At 36.9% G+C, this 15671-nt stretch overlaps 2 protein-coding genes across 4 annotated transcripts in view; one reads left to right on the top strand and one right to left on the bottom strand.

Moving 5' to 3' along the window:
- LOC141337759 (NACHT, LRR and PYD domains-containing protein 3-like) overlaps window positions 1-15671 on the bottom strand; it is an 887345-nt gene that overhangs the window by 193149 nt on the left and 678525 nt on the right. The window lies entirely within an intron of this gene.
- LOC141342420 (NACHT, LRR and PYD domains-containing protein 3-like) lies at window positions 6331-15671 on the top strand (the record flags this gene model as incomplete). Its single annotated transcript, XM_073846867.1, has 5 exons — window positions 6331-7495; window positions 10448-10531; window positions 10903-12840; window positions 14830-15000; window positions 15569-15671. Coding segments are annotated over exons 1-5 (3426 nt in total), but the record flags the coding sequence as incomplete, so codon positions are not given.

Raw genomic sequence — 15671 nt, 5'->3', positions numbered from 1 at the left:
AATTCCACCTGCTTCAAGTTTCACTCCCGCAAAACGCTTTTCTCTACCCCAACAATGCCCGCAGAAGCTCCTCCCATACTCTGTCTACTTCTAAACGTCCAGCATCCCTTCAGCCAAGTTAAGCTTTTTGGGGGGTCATCTGGCTGCTGTCCTGCAGTTATTTTGCACTTTGGGGGAGCGCTATTGGGTACGGGCCAAATGCCGAGCTCGGACCCCTCTCCCTGGGCAGGGGGAGTGCCCCGGGCTCAGGAATGACTACCGAGCTCGGAGCCCTCTCCCGGACAGCACGCCAAACACGCTTAACTTTTACGCTGTTCATTATATGTAAGAGCAAACTCGTGAAGTGATGTTTTATTAACAAATTTCGGGAGGAGCTCGCGCAGATAATTAACACGGCCAATTCACCATCAACAATCACACTCCCTATCCAATCACTCTCCCTATCCAATCACTACAGTCCCTTTAAATAACCAAGCAGTCCTACCTTCACTTATCTCTGATTCAGCATCCCTCCCACCCCCCCTTTTTTTATTTTTTTTTCTCTTCACCTCCAGCTAGGGGGAGCGCTATTGGGTTCGGGCCAAATGCCGAGCTCGGACCCCTCTCCCTGAGCAGGGGGAGTGCCCCGGGCTCGGGAATGACTACCGAGCTCGGAGCACTCTCCCGGACAGCACGCCAAACACACTTAACTTTTACGCTGTTCATTATATGTAAGAGCAAACTCGTGAAATACAAATAACTAATGTTAGGGAAATTTGTTAATGTTTTGTTGCGCGTTTCTGAAATTAAAAAATAAATAAATAAATAAATAAATATTGGCGATATATAGGAATATCGGATTTTAAAACCAACAAATTTTTGTATCGGTATCGGCCTTCAAAATCCTTTATCGGTCGGGCTCTAATGAAAATCCACATCTTGGATACCAGGCTTATATTGAAAATAAAGGAAGAATTAAACAATGCCTTATCAGAAGATTTTACATACATCTTACCTCCTTTGCAACTTGACTCCTTGCAGTCTTATGAGAGGATGAGTTTTTGGAGCCTACATGTACACTTAGTTTTTTCAAGTTTCTTCTGCTCACTAAGTCTGCATTTTTTCGATCCAAAGTACAGCAAAAACAGTCAAATTTAATATATATATATATATATTATTTACAATAACTGTCAATTTGAATATATTTTCAAATGTAATTTATATCTGAGATTTCAAAGCTGAATTTTAAGCATCATTACTCCAGTCACAATGTCCTTCAGAAACCTTTATTAATATTATGTTGAAAACAGTGATAGATCATTTTTTCAGGTTTATTTGATGAATATAAAGTTCAAAAGAACTGCATTTATCTCAAATAGTACAAATATGTCACAATATTACTGCTTTGCTGTATTTCGGATCAAATAAATGCAGGCTTGATGAGCAAAAGAGACTTCCTTAAAAACATTAAAATCTAACTGTCCAAAAACTTTAGACTGGTACTAGTGTACAAGAGAAATACAAACAAACAACAAATGGTCAAGCGTACAAATGTATGACTTAATCCATGCGGTAATCCTGTCCTAAGAGTGTTGAAATATTAAATGTATCAGATATTTTATTCTAAACCTGTTTGTCAAATGGACTTGTTAACTTCCACTTTTTTTTTTTTTTTTTAAATTAAGATTTTTCTATCAAGTTACCATATCAGTGCCTACCCAGATAGCACATGTAAGTCTGCAAGATGTCTCTTAAAGATCTCTTGATCCGGAAAACATCTGCTGTGTACAAACGTCTGGCAGATGTCTGTACTATTTCAGTTTTACATGCATTCTAAATCATAAACATCTTAAAGACATTTAATAGACGTCTATTTGGCATCTGTTAGGAAACGTCCAATAGATGTATTGCAGATGAGCAAACTGCATCTTAAAGATGTCAAATATACGTCTCCGAGATGTACATGTGCTATCAGGGCTAAGCACTCGATTGCTTAGAAACACCCTAGCAATCCCAAGAAATCATGTTGTTGCTACTGTTAATATTATTATTACTTTCATCATCATCATCATCATCATCATCATATTATGACTATTATTATTATATTGTTATTTTAATTTAAAAGGTGATTCAATAATTCCATGCCTACATCTTCACTATTTGTTATGTGTAATCACTCAAACTACTGAAATTAATAATAAGCAGGTTTAAATTAACATTTTATTACATGAATACATCACAAACATAAGGTGTCCCACATTGCTCTAATTCCAAATCAATTTATCTGTTAGAACAGTATTTTGATTTTTGCTTTTGACATGAGTAAATACAGTTTTCTAAATGTCATTTTAAGTGGCACTCTGTGATTTTTATTATATGTTAGTTGTAATAATTTATTTATTTATTTAAGACTGCTGTGGCAAGTATAGCATAGTACGTAGCCTAGATTCCAACGTCATCACGTTCAGTCCGACTTGATGCTTCCTGCTGTTTGTTTTTTGCGGAACTCAGCTCTCCTCATAAAGTGAAACCGAAACTGCTCATGATCACACCAGACGCCATTTCGAATAAGTCGAAATCAACAATATCATCACATGTCACGGTAAGTGCGTTGAAACTTTTCACAACGGTGCTATCAATAAGGACCTTTTGCGTTTAAACAGACCGTAAGTCGAAGTCAATCACGTCAAAGATGTTCGTTATTCTCCTGATATCGACGAGAAGAGCAGCACGGTTAGGACAGTTTCTATCTTTGGGCCTGTGCTTCCAACTGTATTTTCTATGTCAGTCACCTTAATCCTAATCAAACACTTTTAAAGTTTAACAATTCGGTTAACTTGAGTTTTTGTATAGACCTTTTTCACAGAAACCGGAAATACGCAATCGCAGGGTATGCAGGCTTCCTGTGTAATGTCAACACAGCAGAAAGCCGGGTAATTTAAAATTAAAATGGAGAGAGTCTACACAACTTCCCTCACTTGGTTTGCCAAAGATAACTTTTGCCGACCTGATAAGAGTCGTGGAGGAAAACTCCATCACAAAGAGGAACAAATTGGATAAAGGATATTAATTTTTCCACTAAGAGTTTATCCGGGACGTTCTAAAACGCTTAACGTGGCTTAACGTACGTAAAAAACGACCAGGAAACCCCAAATTTCTGTCAAACCTTACTTGGAACAAACACTAACTACTATCAAAAGAACGAGCCCTTATTCCACAGATAAAGTGAATAATATCACGTTAAGCGTTTTCTCCCCCCAAATAAGCCCATTATAAGGAAACAGCTTAACGTGGTTCCCAGCTAACAATTTTTGGTTCCCAGAACGTTCCCAAGAACGTTCCCTATTGGTTAGCCAGGAAAGTTTTCTTTACGTAACTAGAACGTTCCCTTTAGGTTAGGGGAACGTTCTGGGAACCTACTGGGACCGTTCCGGGAACGTTCCCACAACGTTCTAAGAACATTCCCAGAACGTTCCCAGTAGGTTCCCAGAATGTTCCCCTAACCTAAAGGGAACGTTTTAGTTACGTAAAGAAAACTTTCCTGGCTAACCAATAGGGAACGTTCTATTTATGTTCCTAGAAGGTTCTCTGAAAGTTCTCTGATGGTTCCCAGAACGTTCTCCTAAACTCTTCACTCCAGTACCGCTTCTGTACGTCAGCACTCCATGTCCCGAAGTAAGCGGCATGGAAGGCGGACGGATGTGAATCTCAATTATCCGTTCTACACACCATGTCTTGTTTTAAACCATTTTTTAATCATTACAGATAATCAGAGCACATTTAACCATCATAAGGAGCATACATGAGACTAAATTATGCTATACTATGTTAGATTTCGTTAATGTAAGATGTAGAAGTACCATACCATAAAACAACCCAGATTTTGTTAATTAAAGCACCAAATAACATGACTTCAACAAAATATTCGATTTCAAAAATGTGTATTTTATTTTTTACAGACATTAAAAAAAGGAGAACATTTATTTGACTTTAACTAGGATAACATTACGTTCGTTTCTTACCGCTGAATTAACCATGAGGTGCTTCCCTCTTCTGGACACTAAACGAAAACTTTTCGGTTAACATTATGCTTTCTTCAATAAAACGTGTCAAATCTCCCTAAAATAACAATATTTACTCTCGTATATATATTAGTTATAAGTAATTATCCATTAAAGAGATCAATCACCGAACTTTAGTCAGTCAGTAAAACGAAATGACCGTTATTTTTTAAATTACGCGAGCGCGCCGCTTTATGTTGAGGACAGGAGAAAGCGCGTGATGGATTAAGCGCGTGATGGAGAAAGCGCGTGCTGGAGTAAAGAAATAAATAGTGTTTATAATATGATTTTCAGACACTTAACCTTGGCTTGTTTTAGCTATAAAATTATAAATTATATTATCATTATAATGCGGTTTGACCACTTTGATGTTATTTATTAAAAGCTTATCTCGGACATGAGATTCTAGTTTGTTTATGATGAAAAAATAAATAAATTTCAGCATTAGAAAAATCAGAGTCATCTGCAAAGTTTTAATTCGTTTAAATGGTAATGATTACTAAAAAAATAACCTGCAGGGAACGTTCTGGGAAGGTTCTTTTTAGGTTATAAAATAAAAACTAAAAATAACCTACAGGGAACGTTCTGGGAAGGTTCTTTTTAGGTTATAAAATAAAAACTAAAAATAACCTACAGGGAACGTTCTGGGAAGGTTCTTTTTAGGTTATAAAATAAAAACTAAAAATAACCTACAGGGAACGTTCTGGGAAGGTTCTTTTTAGGTTATAAAATAAAAACTAAAAATAACCTGCAGGGAACGTTCTGGGAACGTTCTCTCTAGGTTATAAAATTAAAACCTAAAAATAACCTGCAGGGAACGTTCTGGGAAGGTTCTTTTTAGGTTATAAAATCAAAACTAAAAATAACCTGCAGGGAATGTTCTGAGAACGTTCTTTATAGGTTATCAAAAAGAGAACCTACAGGGAACGTTCTGGGAACGTTCTCATTTGGTTCCCGAAAAAATAACCAAATGGGAACCATATGGGAACGTTAGGGGAACGTTCTGTGTTTGCTGGGTTTAACTTACCTTAACAGCGACCAGGGAAGACCAAACTTCTGTTAAATTTCACTTATAATAAACACTTTCTGCTCTCAAAAGAACGAGCTCTCATTTAGCATATAAAGTGATCGCCCCCCATCACCCCCCAAGTCCATTATACAAAAAAAAGCTTAACGTGGCTTAAAATTTTACTTATAATAAACACTTTCTGCTGTCAAAAGAATGAGCTCTTATTCAGCATATAAAGTGAATAATATAAAGTGAATAATATCACGCTTTTCTCCCTATAGAACTCCATTAAGGAAAAAGATTAACATGGTTTGTTATAATGGACTTCTATGGGGGGCGATCACTTTATATGCTGAATAAGAGCTCGTTCTTTTGACTGCAGCAAGTATTTATTATAAGTAAAATTTAACAGAAGTTTGGTTTTCCCTGGTCGCTGTTGAGGTTCGTAAACCACGTTAAGCTGTTTCCTTATAATGGGCTTATTTGGGGGGAGAAAACGCTTAACGTGATATTATTCACTTTATCTGTGGAATAAGGGCTCGTTCTTTTGATAGTAGTTAGTGTTTGTTCCAAGTAAGGTTTGACAGAAACTTTAAGTGTTTTAGAACGTCCCGTTTATCCATAACTTTCAAGGTAAGTAACGTAGCTAACGTTAGAGAGCAATCAGGCTAACAAATTACTAGTGTATCCACTTAGACCGAGGACTAGGGTTATAAGTTTATGTATGGATAGTATAGAGGACATGTACAACTTTATTAAAGCAATATAACAGTCGTGGTCTTGATGTTACAAACAATCTTACTTGATGTTTTCGCCATCTTTGTTGTTTAACTGGTTACCGGCATACTGGGGCGGAAATAGGTTTACACAGCAATTGCGTATTTCCGGTGCAAAATACGGAAGTTGTGAGAAAGGTCTATTATATACATTCGTTCGACATTCGCTATTCGCGTGATGTTTTTATCACATAGGCCTACTCAGGCCAGACCAACTTTTGAAATCATTGATGGACGAACAACACAAACGGTATAATATTATAGGCTTATTTGATACCCTTTTTGCTGGGTCGGATATCTGATATGTAAACAAATAAGGTAAGGTTAAATGTGTGGTGATAAAATTAGCAAATTTAGTGCTTTTATATTCTAGGTTTCAAGCAATGATTGGCCAGCCCTATTAATATGAATGAATGACAGTGGCTTTAGAGTCTTTCTAACATAATTTGTGGTTAAAATCCTATTTCTCTGTTTCCACATGCAGGCCTGAAATCAAGTTTCTTATGAAGGAATAAGAGAAGGAGACGAACAGCCTGTAAAATGAGTGTGTATGAGGAGAGAGAGCAGGAGGCTCCTGTTGACACGGAGAGAGCATCATCTCCAGGATTCAGCTGTGTGTCTATGAAGAGTAACAGATCTATAGTTGAGCCCCCTTTTCTCAGAGAAGTTGACACGGAGAGAGCATCATCTCCAGGATTCAGCGGTGTGTCTATGAAGAGTAACAGATCTATAGTTGAGCCCCCTTTTCTCAGAGAAGTTGACACGGAGAGAGCATCATCTCCAGGATTCAGCGGTGTGTCTATGAAGAGTAACAGATCTATAGTTGAACCCCCTTTTCTCAGAGAAGTTGACACGGAGAGAGCATCATCTCCAGGATTCAGCGGTGTGTCTATGAAGAGTAACAGATCTATAGTTGAACCCCCTTTTCTCAGAGAAGTTGACACGGAGAGAGCATCATCTCCAGGATTCAGCGGTGTGTCTATGAAGAGTAACAGATCTATAGTTGAACCCCCTTTTCTCAGAGAAGTTGACACGGAGAGAGCATCATCTCCAGGATTCAGCGGTGTGTCTATGAAGAGTAACAGATCTATAGTTGAGCCCCCTTTTCTCAGAGAAGTTGACACGGAGAGAGCATCATCTCCAGGATTCAGCTGTGTGTCTATGAAGAGTAACAGATCTATAGTTGAACCCCCTTTTCTCAGAGAAGTTGACACGGAGAGAGCATCATCTCCAGGATTCAGCGGTGTGTCTATGAAGAGTAACAGATCTATAGTTGAACCCCCTTTTCTCAGAGAAGTTGACACGGAGAGAGCATCATCTCCAGGATTCAGCGGTGTGTCTATGAAGAGTAACAGATCTATAGTTGAGCCCCCTTTTCTCAGAGAAGTTGACACGGAGAGAGCATCATCTCCAGGATTCAGCTGTGTGTCTATGAAGAGTAACAGATCTATAGTTGAACCCCCTTTTCTCAGAGAAGTTGACACGGAGAGAGCATCATCTCCAGGATTCAGCGGTGTGTCTATGAAGAGTAACAGATCTATAGTTGAACCCCCTTTTCTCAGAGAAGTTGACACGGAGAGAGCATCATCTCCAGGATTCAGCGGTGTGTCTATGAAGAGTAACAGATCCATATTTCTCAATGATAAACCTGCTGTGACCTTTGACCCTGTGTAAGTATCATGACAATGAATGTGAATTTTTTTACAAACATAATGCCACACTCACTGATGTCCTTCTCTTTAAATGTTTCAATAACAATATAAATTCCTCATTTTAAAATTTTAACACACTTACTCTTACACACTTTCACTGAAATGTAAACCATGCTTTGCAAGTCAGCCCTGGGCCCATATTCATAAACATTTGTATGGGGCCCCCCAAACGTTGTAGGTTAATGTGGCCTTTATTGTTGTCTTTTCTGCAGGTAAATAAAACAGCTGTTTAATTGACACTATAATTGCTTGAAAATAATATTTAACATTTTCTCTATAGTAACAGCCAGCCACAAAATATTCATAGTAAACATATTTTCTTACTTTTAATATAACACAAATCATCATTTTATCACGCAATACAAACAATAAATGTGTTTTCAGCTCTTTAATATGGCATGAGTTCACCGTATTTACCTCAGTTCATGCGGCATGTAAATCAGTCGTCTTTTTCCTCTTTTCTTCTCCATCTTTCTTCAGAAGACAAAAAAGTCAGAACAACTTAAAACAAATCTCATTTATTCAATCAATCAGTGTTTCAAAAATTTTCAATAACACAGCTTGTGTATATGGAATAACAGTTGTAACAAACTCCAACAATATAATTTTGCCAACCTTGTTTTATTTCTATAATCAGTCAGCTAACCACAGACTTTTTAGTAGGTGGAATTTTCACATTAATTAACTTATTTCACACAATATAACACAACTTTAATCTCGTAATTTTGACTTCATTATAATCAATTCAAAAATGCAAAATAAATAAATAAAACTGCTCACTCATTTTAGTTGTATTTAAATACGTCCACAATGTCCTTTTTTGTTTAATTTAAGGCTTTGTGTTTTTTTTTTAAGAAATAATGGCTGCTTTCGATAGTATTTCCATAAAAGAGAATTAAAATGAAAAAAGAGAATTAATATGGGGCAGGTGTCACTGAAACTATAGATGTGATTCAGTTGCGATACAGTATTTTCAGCTAGCTAGCTACCAACCTCACACAAGTATTTTTTAAGCCCTTAAAGTGTACGATCACATCGGTGTAATTAGAATGTTAACAGCGTCTCGTGATCAACTACTAAATTCTCATCTGCTTTTCCTGGCGCTGGGCGAGAGATAGACATGCTCAGCGCTTGGCATATCACAACTATTCAGTGTTTTCAACCACATAATGCTTATTTTAGGTTTCAGATGTTTAAATACACAAGTATTAGCAAAATGTACATTTGCAGATTGTAAAAAACACACTGATGTATAGGTGAGTGGCACTAATGATCCTTACAAATATAATTTGTTTTATTTATATCATATACACAGTGTAGGTAACAAAAAAGTTTACTCTAGGAGGAGAGGATGAATTTACATTCTGATTCAGCGCGAACTAACTTGGCGTCTCCCATCACCCGTAATAGATCACCTACCATGGTCATTATAAAGGTGTTTAAACCATCAAATGCGTTACTTGCACATATTTAAGAATCTGAATATCTTATATTTTATAATATAATTAACATGTTTGTGAATATTTTGAATAAAAAAAGAAAACGGAAATAAAAGTGAAAGTGTAAATGGAACTGTTTTAACAATCAGATCAGTATAAAAACACATGGAGTAACCAGAAAAAAAACAAGCCCTTTATTGCATAATTCATTATGATAATCAATAAAAAAATGGTTGTATAAAGTAAAATTTTCAGTAAGTTGAATCTTTCAACATGCCATTTGATGTTAATTCATGTTTATTTTGTGCTATAACTAGTAAAGCAGGAGAGTTGATCAGTTCAGGTGTGCTGCGTGTTTCTCTTAAACAGATATGTGGCTATAATGATATCCAGATTGATATAAATTGCAATTATTGTTTAGAATTTGTGACAAAATCAACAGAACTTGAAAGCTGAGACCTTCTTCATATCAAATTAACACATCACATAGCTTATTGTAATTATTGGATGGGAGACATGCCAAAAATAATGTTTAGTGATATTAAATAATATTTTTTATATATTAATAAAACTATTAGATTTATCTGGGCCAAAATCTTTGGATGTTGATCCCTCAGGTGCTGTAATATTTTAGATGTGTTCGCTGCTTTAGCCACCACTTTTCAACAGCATGTTTTACATATGTGACCCTGGACCACAAAACCAGTCTTAAGTCGCTGGGGTATATTTGTAGCAATAGCCAAAAATACATGGTATGGGTCAAAATTATTGATTTTTCTTTTATGTCAAAAATCATTAGGAAATTAAGGAAAGATCATGTTCCATGAAGATTTTTTTGTAAAATTCCTACTGTAAACCTATCAAAATGTAATTTTTGATTAGTAATATGCATTGTTAAGAACTTAATTTGGACAACTTTAAAGGTGATTTTCTCAGTATTTTGAATTTTTTGCACCCTTAGATTCCAGATTTTCCAAATATTGTCCTATCCTAACAAACCATATATCAATAGAAAGCTTATTTATTGAGCTTTCATATGATGTATATATCTCAGTTTTGTAAAATTTTACCTTATGACTGGTTTTGTGGTCCAGGGTCACATATTGGATACCATCTTCAACCACTCCTGGATCATTTTAGCCAAAATGGTCCCGAATGGCTTAATTTGCATTTTCAGTGAAAGCTAGGGAGATTGTGTTGTTCCAGTGTGATTTCATTTTGAGAGTTTCACATGTGCTTTTCATAGACAGGCACCAGTGAACTCAGCTAGGGACATCCTCACAGACCATCCAGACTGAGGCCAAAGTAGTTGATCCCAGTCTGAAAGACTAATTTTCATGTATTTTGTAGTTTTCAACCATAGCTCACCAAGACCTGTTCACACCTGTGTTTATGTTAATTTATTGGAGCAGACTGATAATTTACAGAAAAATAATATTTTTTTTCTTTTTTATCTCTTTATATGTTTTAGTACCATCAGCAGGAAGAGAAAGAGAGCAGCTTCTCCACTGCAGCCCCCTGATCTCAGTGATGGATCCGATCCCTTTGATCCTGTGTGAGTATTTTTATGTAGAGTGGGACATTCAACACAAATGCACACACAAATACACAAAAATAACGAGAGAGATTGACATTTTAATTTTATTTTTAGACAGAAAAAGTGCTCTCTTTTTAGCAGCAAAAATTATACTAAAATAAATTATATAAATAAATGATATAAAGAAAGAAAATTGAAAAGAAAAAGTAGGCTTAATACATAATACTAATATAATAGGAATACACACATGAATGTAGGTGGACTTGCCCTATTGGCGCAGACGAACACTGCTTTGCAAATGTGGTTGTGGTATGATTTCAGAAAATTTCTCTGTTTTGACAAAGGTCCTTTCTGATTGTTTCTGTCTCTTCTGCTTAATATATTTTCAGTCGTGGGAGAGCTGACCAGATCAGAAATGTGTCCCCTCAGACCCTCCCATCCCCTTACTATCAGACCCACTTCAGACATTGTGACTCAGAAGCAGCCCAGCAGCTCGATTCTCACCAACCAGTGCATCATGATCTTCAGAGAGTCAAAAAACAGCACAAAATCAGCATGAAGAACAAGTATGAGAGCTTATTTGAGGGAATTAAACTACAAGAGAATCAAACCCTCCTGAACAGGATTTACACACAGCTGTACATCATAGAGGGAGAGAGTGAAGGGGTGAATGAAGAACATGAGGTGCTACAGATTGAGAAAGGTTACAAGACACTCCAAGACACTCCAATCAACTGCAATGACATCTTTAATCCTTTACTTGATCCAGGATATGAGGAGATGAGAAGAGAGAAGAAGGACCAAATAAAGACTGTTCTTACTAAAGGCATCGCTGGAATTGGAAAAACCGTCTCTGTGCAGAAGTTCATTCTGGACTGGGCTGAGGGAAAAGCCAATCAAGATGTAGATTTCATGTTTGTGCTAACATTTCGAGAGCTGAACTTGATTAAAGATCATAAAAACAGTCTTCACAGACTTATGATTGACTTTCATCCTGAACTCCAAGGTTTGGACTCAAAGATTTATGATGAATGTAAAGTTGTGTTCATCTTTGATGGTCTGGATGAAAGTAGAATTACACTGATTTTTTCAGACAGTCAGAAAGTTTCTGATGTGACTGAGATTTCAACAGTGGGTGTGTTGATGTCAAACCTCATGAAAGGAGATCTGCTTCCCTCTGCTCTCATCTGGATCACCACCAGATCAGCAGCAGCCAATCAGATCCCCTCTAAATACATCAACCGTGTGACAGAAATTCAGGGATTCAATGACCCTCAGAAGGAGGAATATTTCAGGAAGAGAATCAGTGATGAGCATCAAGCCAGCAGAATCATCTCACACATCAGAAGAGCAAGAAGTCTCCACATCATGTGCCACATACCCGTCTTCTGCTGGATCTCAGCCACTGTCCTTCAAAACATCCTGAAACAAGATCTCAGTGCAGAAATCCCTCAAACTCTGACTGAAATGTACATCTACTTCCTTCTTATTCAAACAAATATGAGGAACCAGAAGTATGAAGAAAGAGATACAGAGAAACTCCTGCAGTCCAATAGAGAAGTGATTGTGAAACTTGCTGAACTGGCCTTCAATCAGCTGATGAAGGGTAATGTGATGTTCTATGAGGAGGACCTGAGAGAAAGCGGCATTGATGTCACTGATGCCTCAGTGTATTCTGGGATTTGTACTGAGATCTTCAGAGAGGAATCTGTATTTAATCACAGGAAGGTTTACAGTTTTGTACATCTGAGCTTTCAGGAGTTTTTTGCAGCACTGCATGTGTTTTACTGCTATTTACACAAGAACAGTGAGATTCTGAAAATGTTTCTAACAGGAAAGTCCAGAACTCAATGTGAAAATGTTCCTCTTGATGTTCTTCTGAAGGGAGCAATGAATAAAGCTTTAAAGAGTAAAAATGGACACATGGATCTTTTCCTTCGGTTTCTTCATGGTGTCTCACTGGAGTGTAATCAGAGACTCTTACAGGATGTACTGATTCACACAGAGGACAACCCAGAGAGCATCAAGAAAATAATCCACAACCTTAAACGAGGTCAAAAAAACAATGTCAGTCCTGAAAGATGGATAAATCTGTCACACTGCTTAATTGAGATGAAGCATAATTCTGTTGTTGAAGAAATGCAGGCATTTTTAGAATCTGGAACAAAAGAAAAAAGTCTTTCTCTTGCACAATGTTCAACTTTGGCAAACATAATCCTGATGTCCGAGGAGGTGCTGGATGAATTTGATCTTAAAAAATTCACCACCAAATCAAAAGATGGTGGACAGAGACTGCTACCTGCTGTACGGAACTGCAGAAAAGCTCTGTAAGTGTGCAAATGCAAACATGCAATAGTTTCAATGGCAAAAAAAAAAATTGATGAAACATTTGCAATAATTAGTAAATAACAATTGTCAAAAAATTGAAGGACAAAACCCGTCCCACATTTTTCCCATTCAAGAAGCTGTTTTATTCATGGATGTTACAACAGGGAAGACAATCACAAATTCTGTTTAATGCAGACTGCAGTGCTTTTGGTGATTCTGTGTATTTTGACAAAGTCAGCTCATTCATTCTTCAGGTTTTTCCAGCCAGTGTTGTTTTCGTCAACGATGACGATGACGAAATCATTTCGTTAACGCCACTTTTTTCCATGACGATAACGAGACATTGACGAGATAAAAATGGCTTGTTGATGACTAAAACATGACGAGACGTGTGTGAGTTTTCGTTGACGAGACGAGAATAGACGAAAATGTTAGTGGGTGGTCCCTCAGACATTTAAAATGCATGCGTTTCTGCTTATTGTGCATGCCAATTAAAACCTAAAAAAATCTGGCGCTATGGCAAGCCGTTTTAGCATTAAATACTCTTCGCCATACTAGTATGGCAAGCGATTTTAGCTTTCCATCCTTGTTTGTCTTTTATGTTTTAAAAGATTCCTTCATTATTGTAATTATTGGTGAAAATAGTCGATCCAGAAGCTCACATTGTGTTGAACTATAGATCTGCTATTTTCAGAACTTAAGTGACACTACTCAACAGCAAAATACTTACTGACCTACATAAATTTGTTAAGACTACTTTTTCCCCTTTTTTGACTAAAACTAGACTAAAACCTTTTTGACTTTTCGTCGACTAAAACTAGAGTAAAACCTTTTTGACTTTTCATCGACTAAAATTGGACTAAGGCTCAATCCCAATTCTCCCCCTTACCCCTACACTTAGCCCTACCCCTCCGTTTGTCGCGTTCACGTGAAGGGGTAGGGGTGCCTCATTTCTCTTTTGGTTGGAGGGGTAGGGGTAAGGGGAAGGGCCAGATAGCCCTCCAAACGAAGATTTTTCAGGACTTCACTTCAAACGAAGGGCTAAGAGAAATTTCCAACATAGCTGCTCACTCGAGCAAGCAGACTCGTAAATATAAGTAATTTTTGCCTTTAATAAGGATTTTGATGACAATGTTTCATTATATGTATATTACCTTCAATCTTGTGTTTGTGTTTATGGGGTTGTTTTGTAAATAAATAAAGTTTGCTAGCAGATAGCACTGATTGCACATTACAAAATATATTTTTATGTCATATACACTTGACTGCCTGTTAGAAACATGAAAGACCAGTGGCACGGCAATTTGCAACGGTGGTGTAGTGGAGGGTGTACGCAGGTATACGGTGTATATATACTTCCACTTTTTAAATCCCCTATGATGCGCATTATTCAGTAGTGTCCTGCATTCGCCAAAATCATGGCAGTCCACCACATCCAGTCATGTGAATAAATGTAAATATTCGCTAAAAACACCCAATAAAGGCAGTGATGATGCAGTCAGGACCGTGGAGCCGGCTTGCTTTGAAATGTATTTGATGATTGCGCCTAATGCACCTGCGCCCGCTAAGTCTACTGCACCAGTAATCTAAATTACTAATAACTATTTAGTTTTAGTCCAAACATTTTAGTCCAAAAGACTAAGACTAAGACTAAATCTAAGATGGTTGTCAAAAACAACACTCCAGCCTTGGTTTATGATTCTCTAAATACATATTTCAGCTAAAGTGCTAAATGTCAGTGAACTATTCAGAAAATGTTTACATTTAAAAAAATAAATCCATCCAAAGTCTTCATTCAAAATATTAAAATAAACACACAGACTACAAAACTCCATAGAGAGCCAAAACAAGGACACCTTTGCACTGTCTGATAATATTATCTGCGATCATATAATATTTTATTGACACATAAGGTCTGCTACACAAGGAAATCTTACCGTCTTGCAATCTCATGGAGTCACCTGCTCACATGTCCTCCCTGTTTTCAGATTGACAGACTGTAATCTCACTGATCGACACTGTGAAATTGTGGCTTCAGTGTTACAATCATCGAACTCTCTGAGAGAATTGGACCTGAGTAACAATCACCTGCAAGATTCAGGAGTGGAGCTGCTTTGTACTGGACTGAAGAGTCCAACCTGTCAACTCAACAAACTGAGGTTTGGCTTTCATACTGACTCAGATTTTAATAAAAATAATGCATATATATATATATATATATATTAGTGGTGGGCATAGATTAATTTCAAGATTACAGTGAGATTAATCTAGATAAAAAAATCTATCTAGATTAATGTAGATTAAAATGGCTAATTTGAATTCTGCTGAAAGCATTCATAATATGTGTGCTACCCAACTAATGATTAAAAGTAAGTCTTTGAGAACGGGTTTCTCAAGCCAGGTGCGCATTAGACCAGGTGCTCATCTCCTGTTTCCAAAATGCATCACAAAAAGCTTGACAATTGCATTTACAACAACATTAACTATTCAGAAAATGTTTACATTTTAAAAAATGAATCCATCCAAAGTCTTCATTCAAAATATTTAAATAAACACCCAGACTACAGGACTCCATACAGAGCCAAAACAAGGACATCTTTGCACTGTCTGATAATATTATCTGCGATCATATAATATTTTATTGACGCATAAGGTCTGCTACACAAGGAATATTACTGTCTTGCAATTTCATGGATTCACCTGCTCACATGTCCTCCCTGTTTTCAGATTGACAGACTGTAATCTCACTGATCGACACTGTGAAATTGTGGCTTCAGTGTTACAATCATCAAACTGCCTGAGAGAATTTGACCTGAGTAACAATCACCTG

This window comes from Garra rufa, chromosome 1 (genome assembly GCF_049309525.1).
Source record: "Garra rufa chromosome 1, GarRuf1.0, whole genome shotgun sequence".
In the NCBI taxonomy this organism is placed as follows: domain Eukaryota; kingdom Metazoa; phylum Chordata; class Actinopteri; order Cypriniformes; family Cyprinidae; genus Garra; species Garra rufa.
The sequence above is the reverse complement of the archived record's forward strand: the minus strand, read 5'-3'. Positions and strand labels throughout refer to the sequence as shown.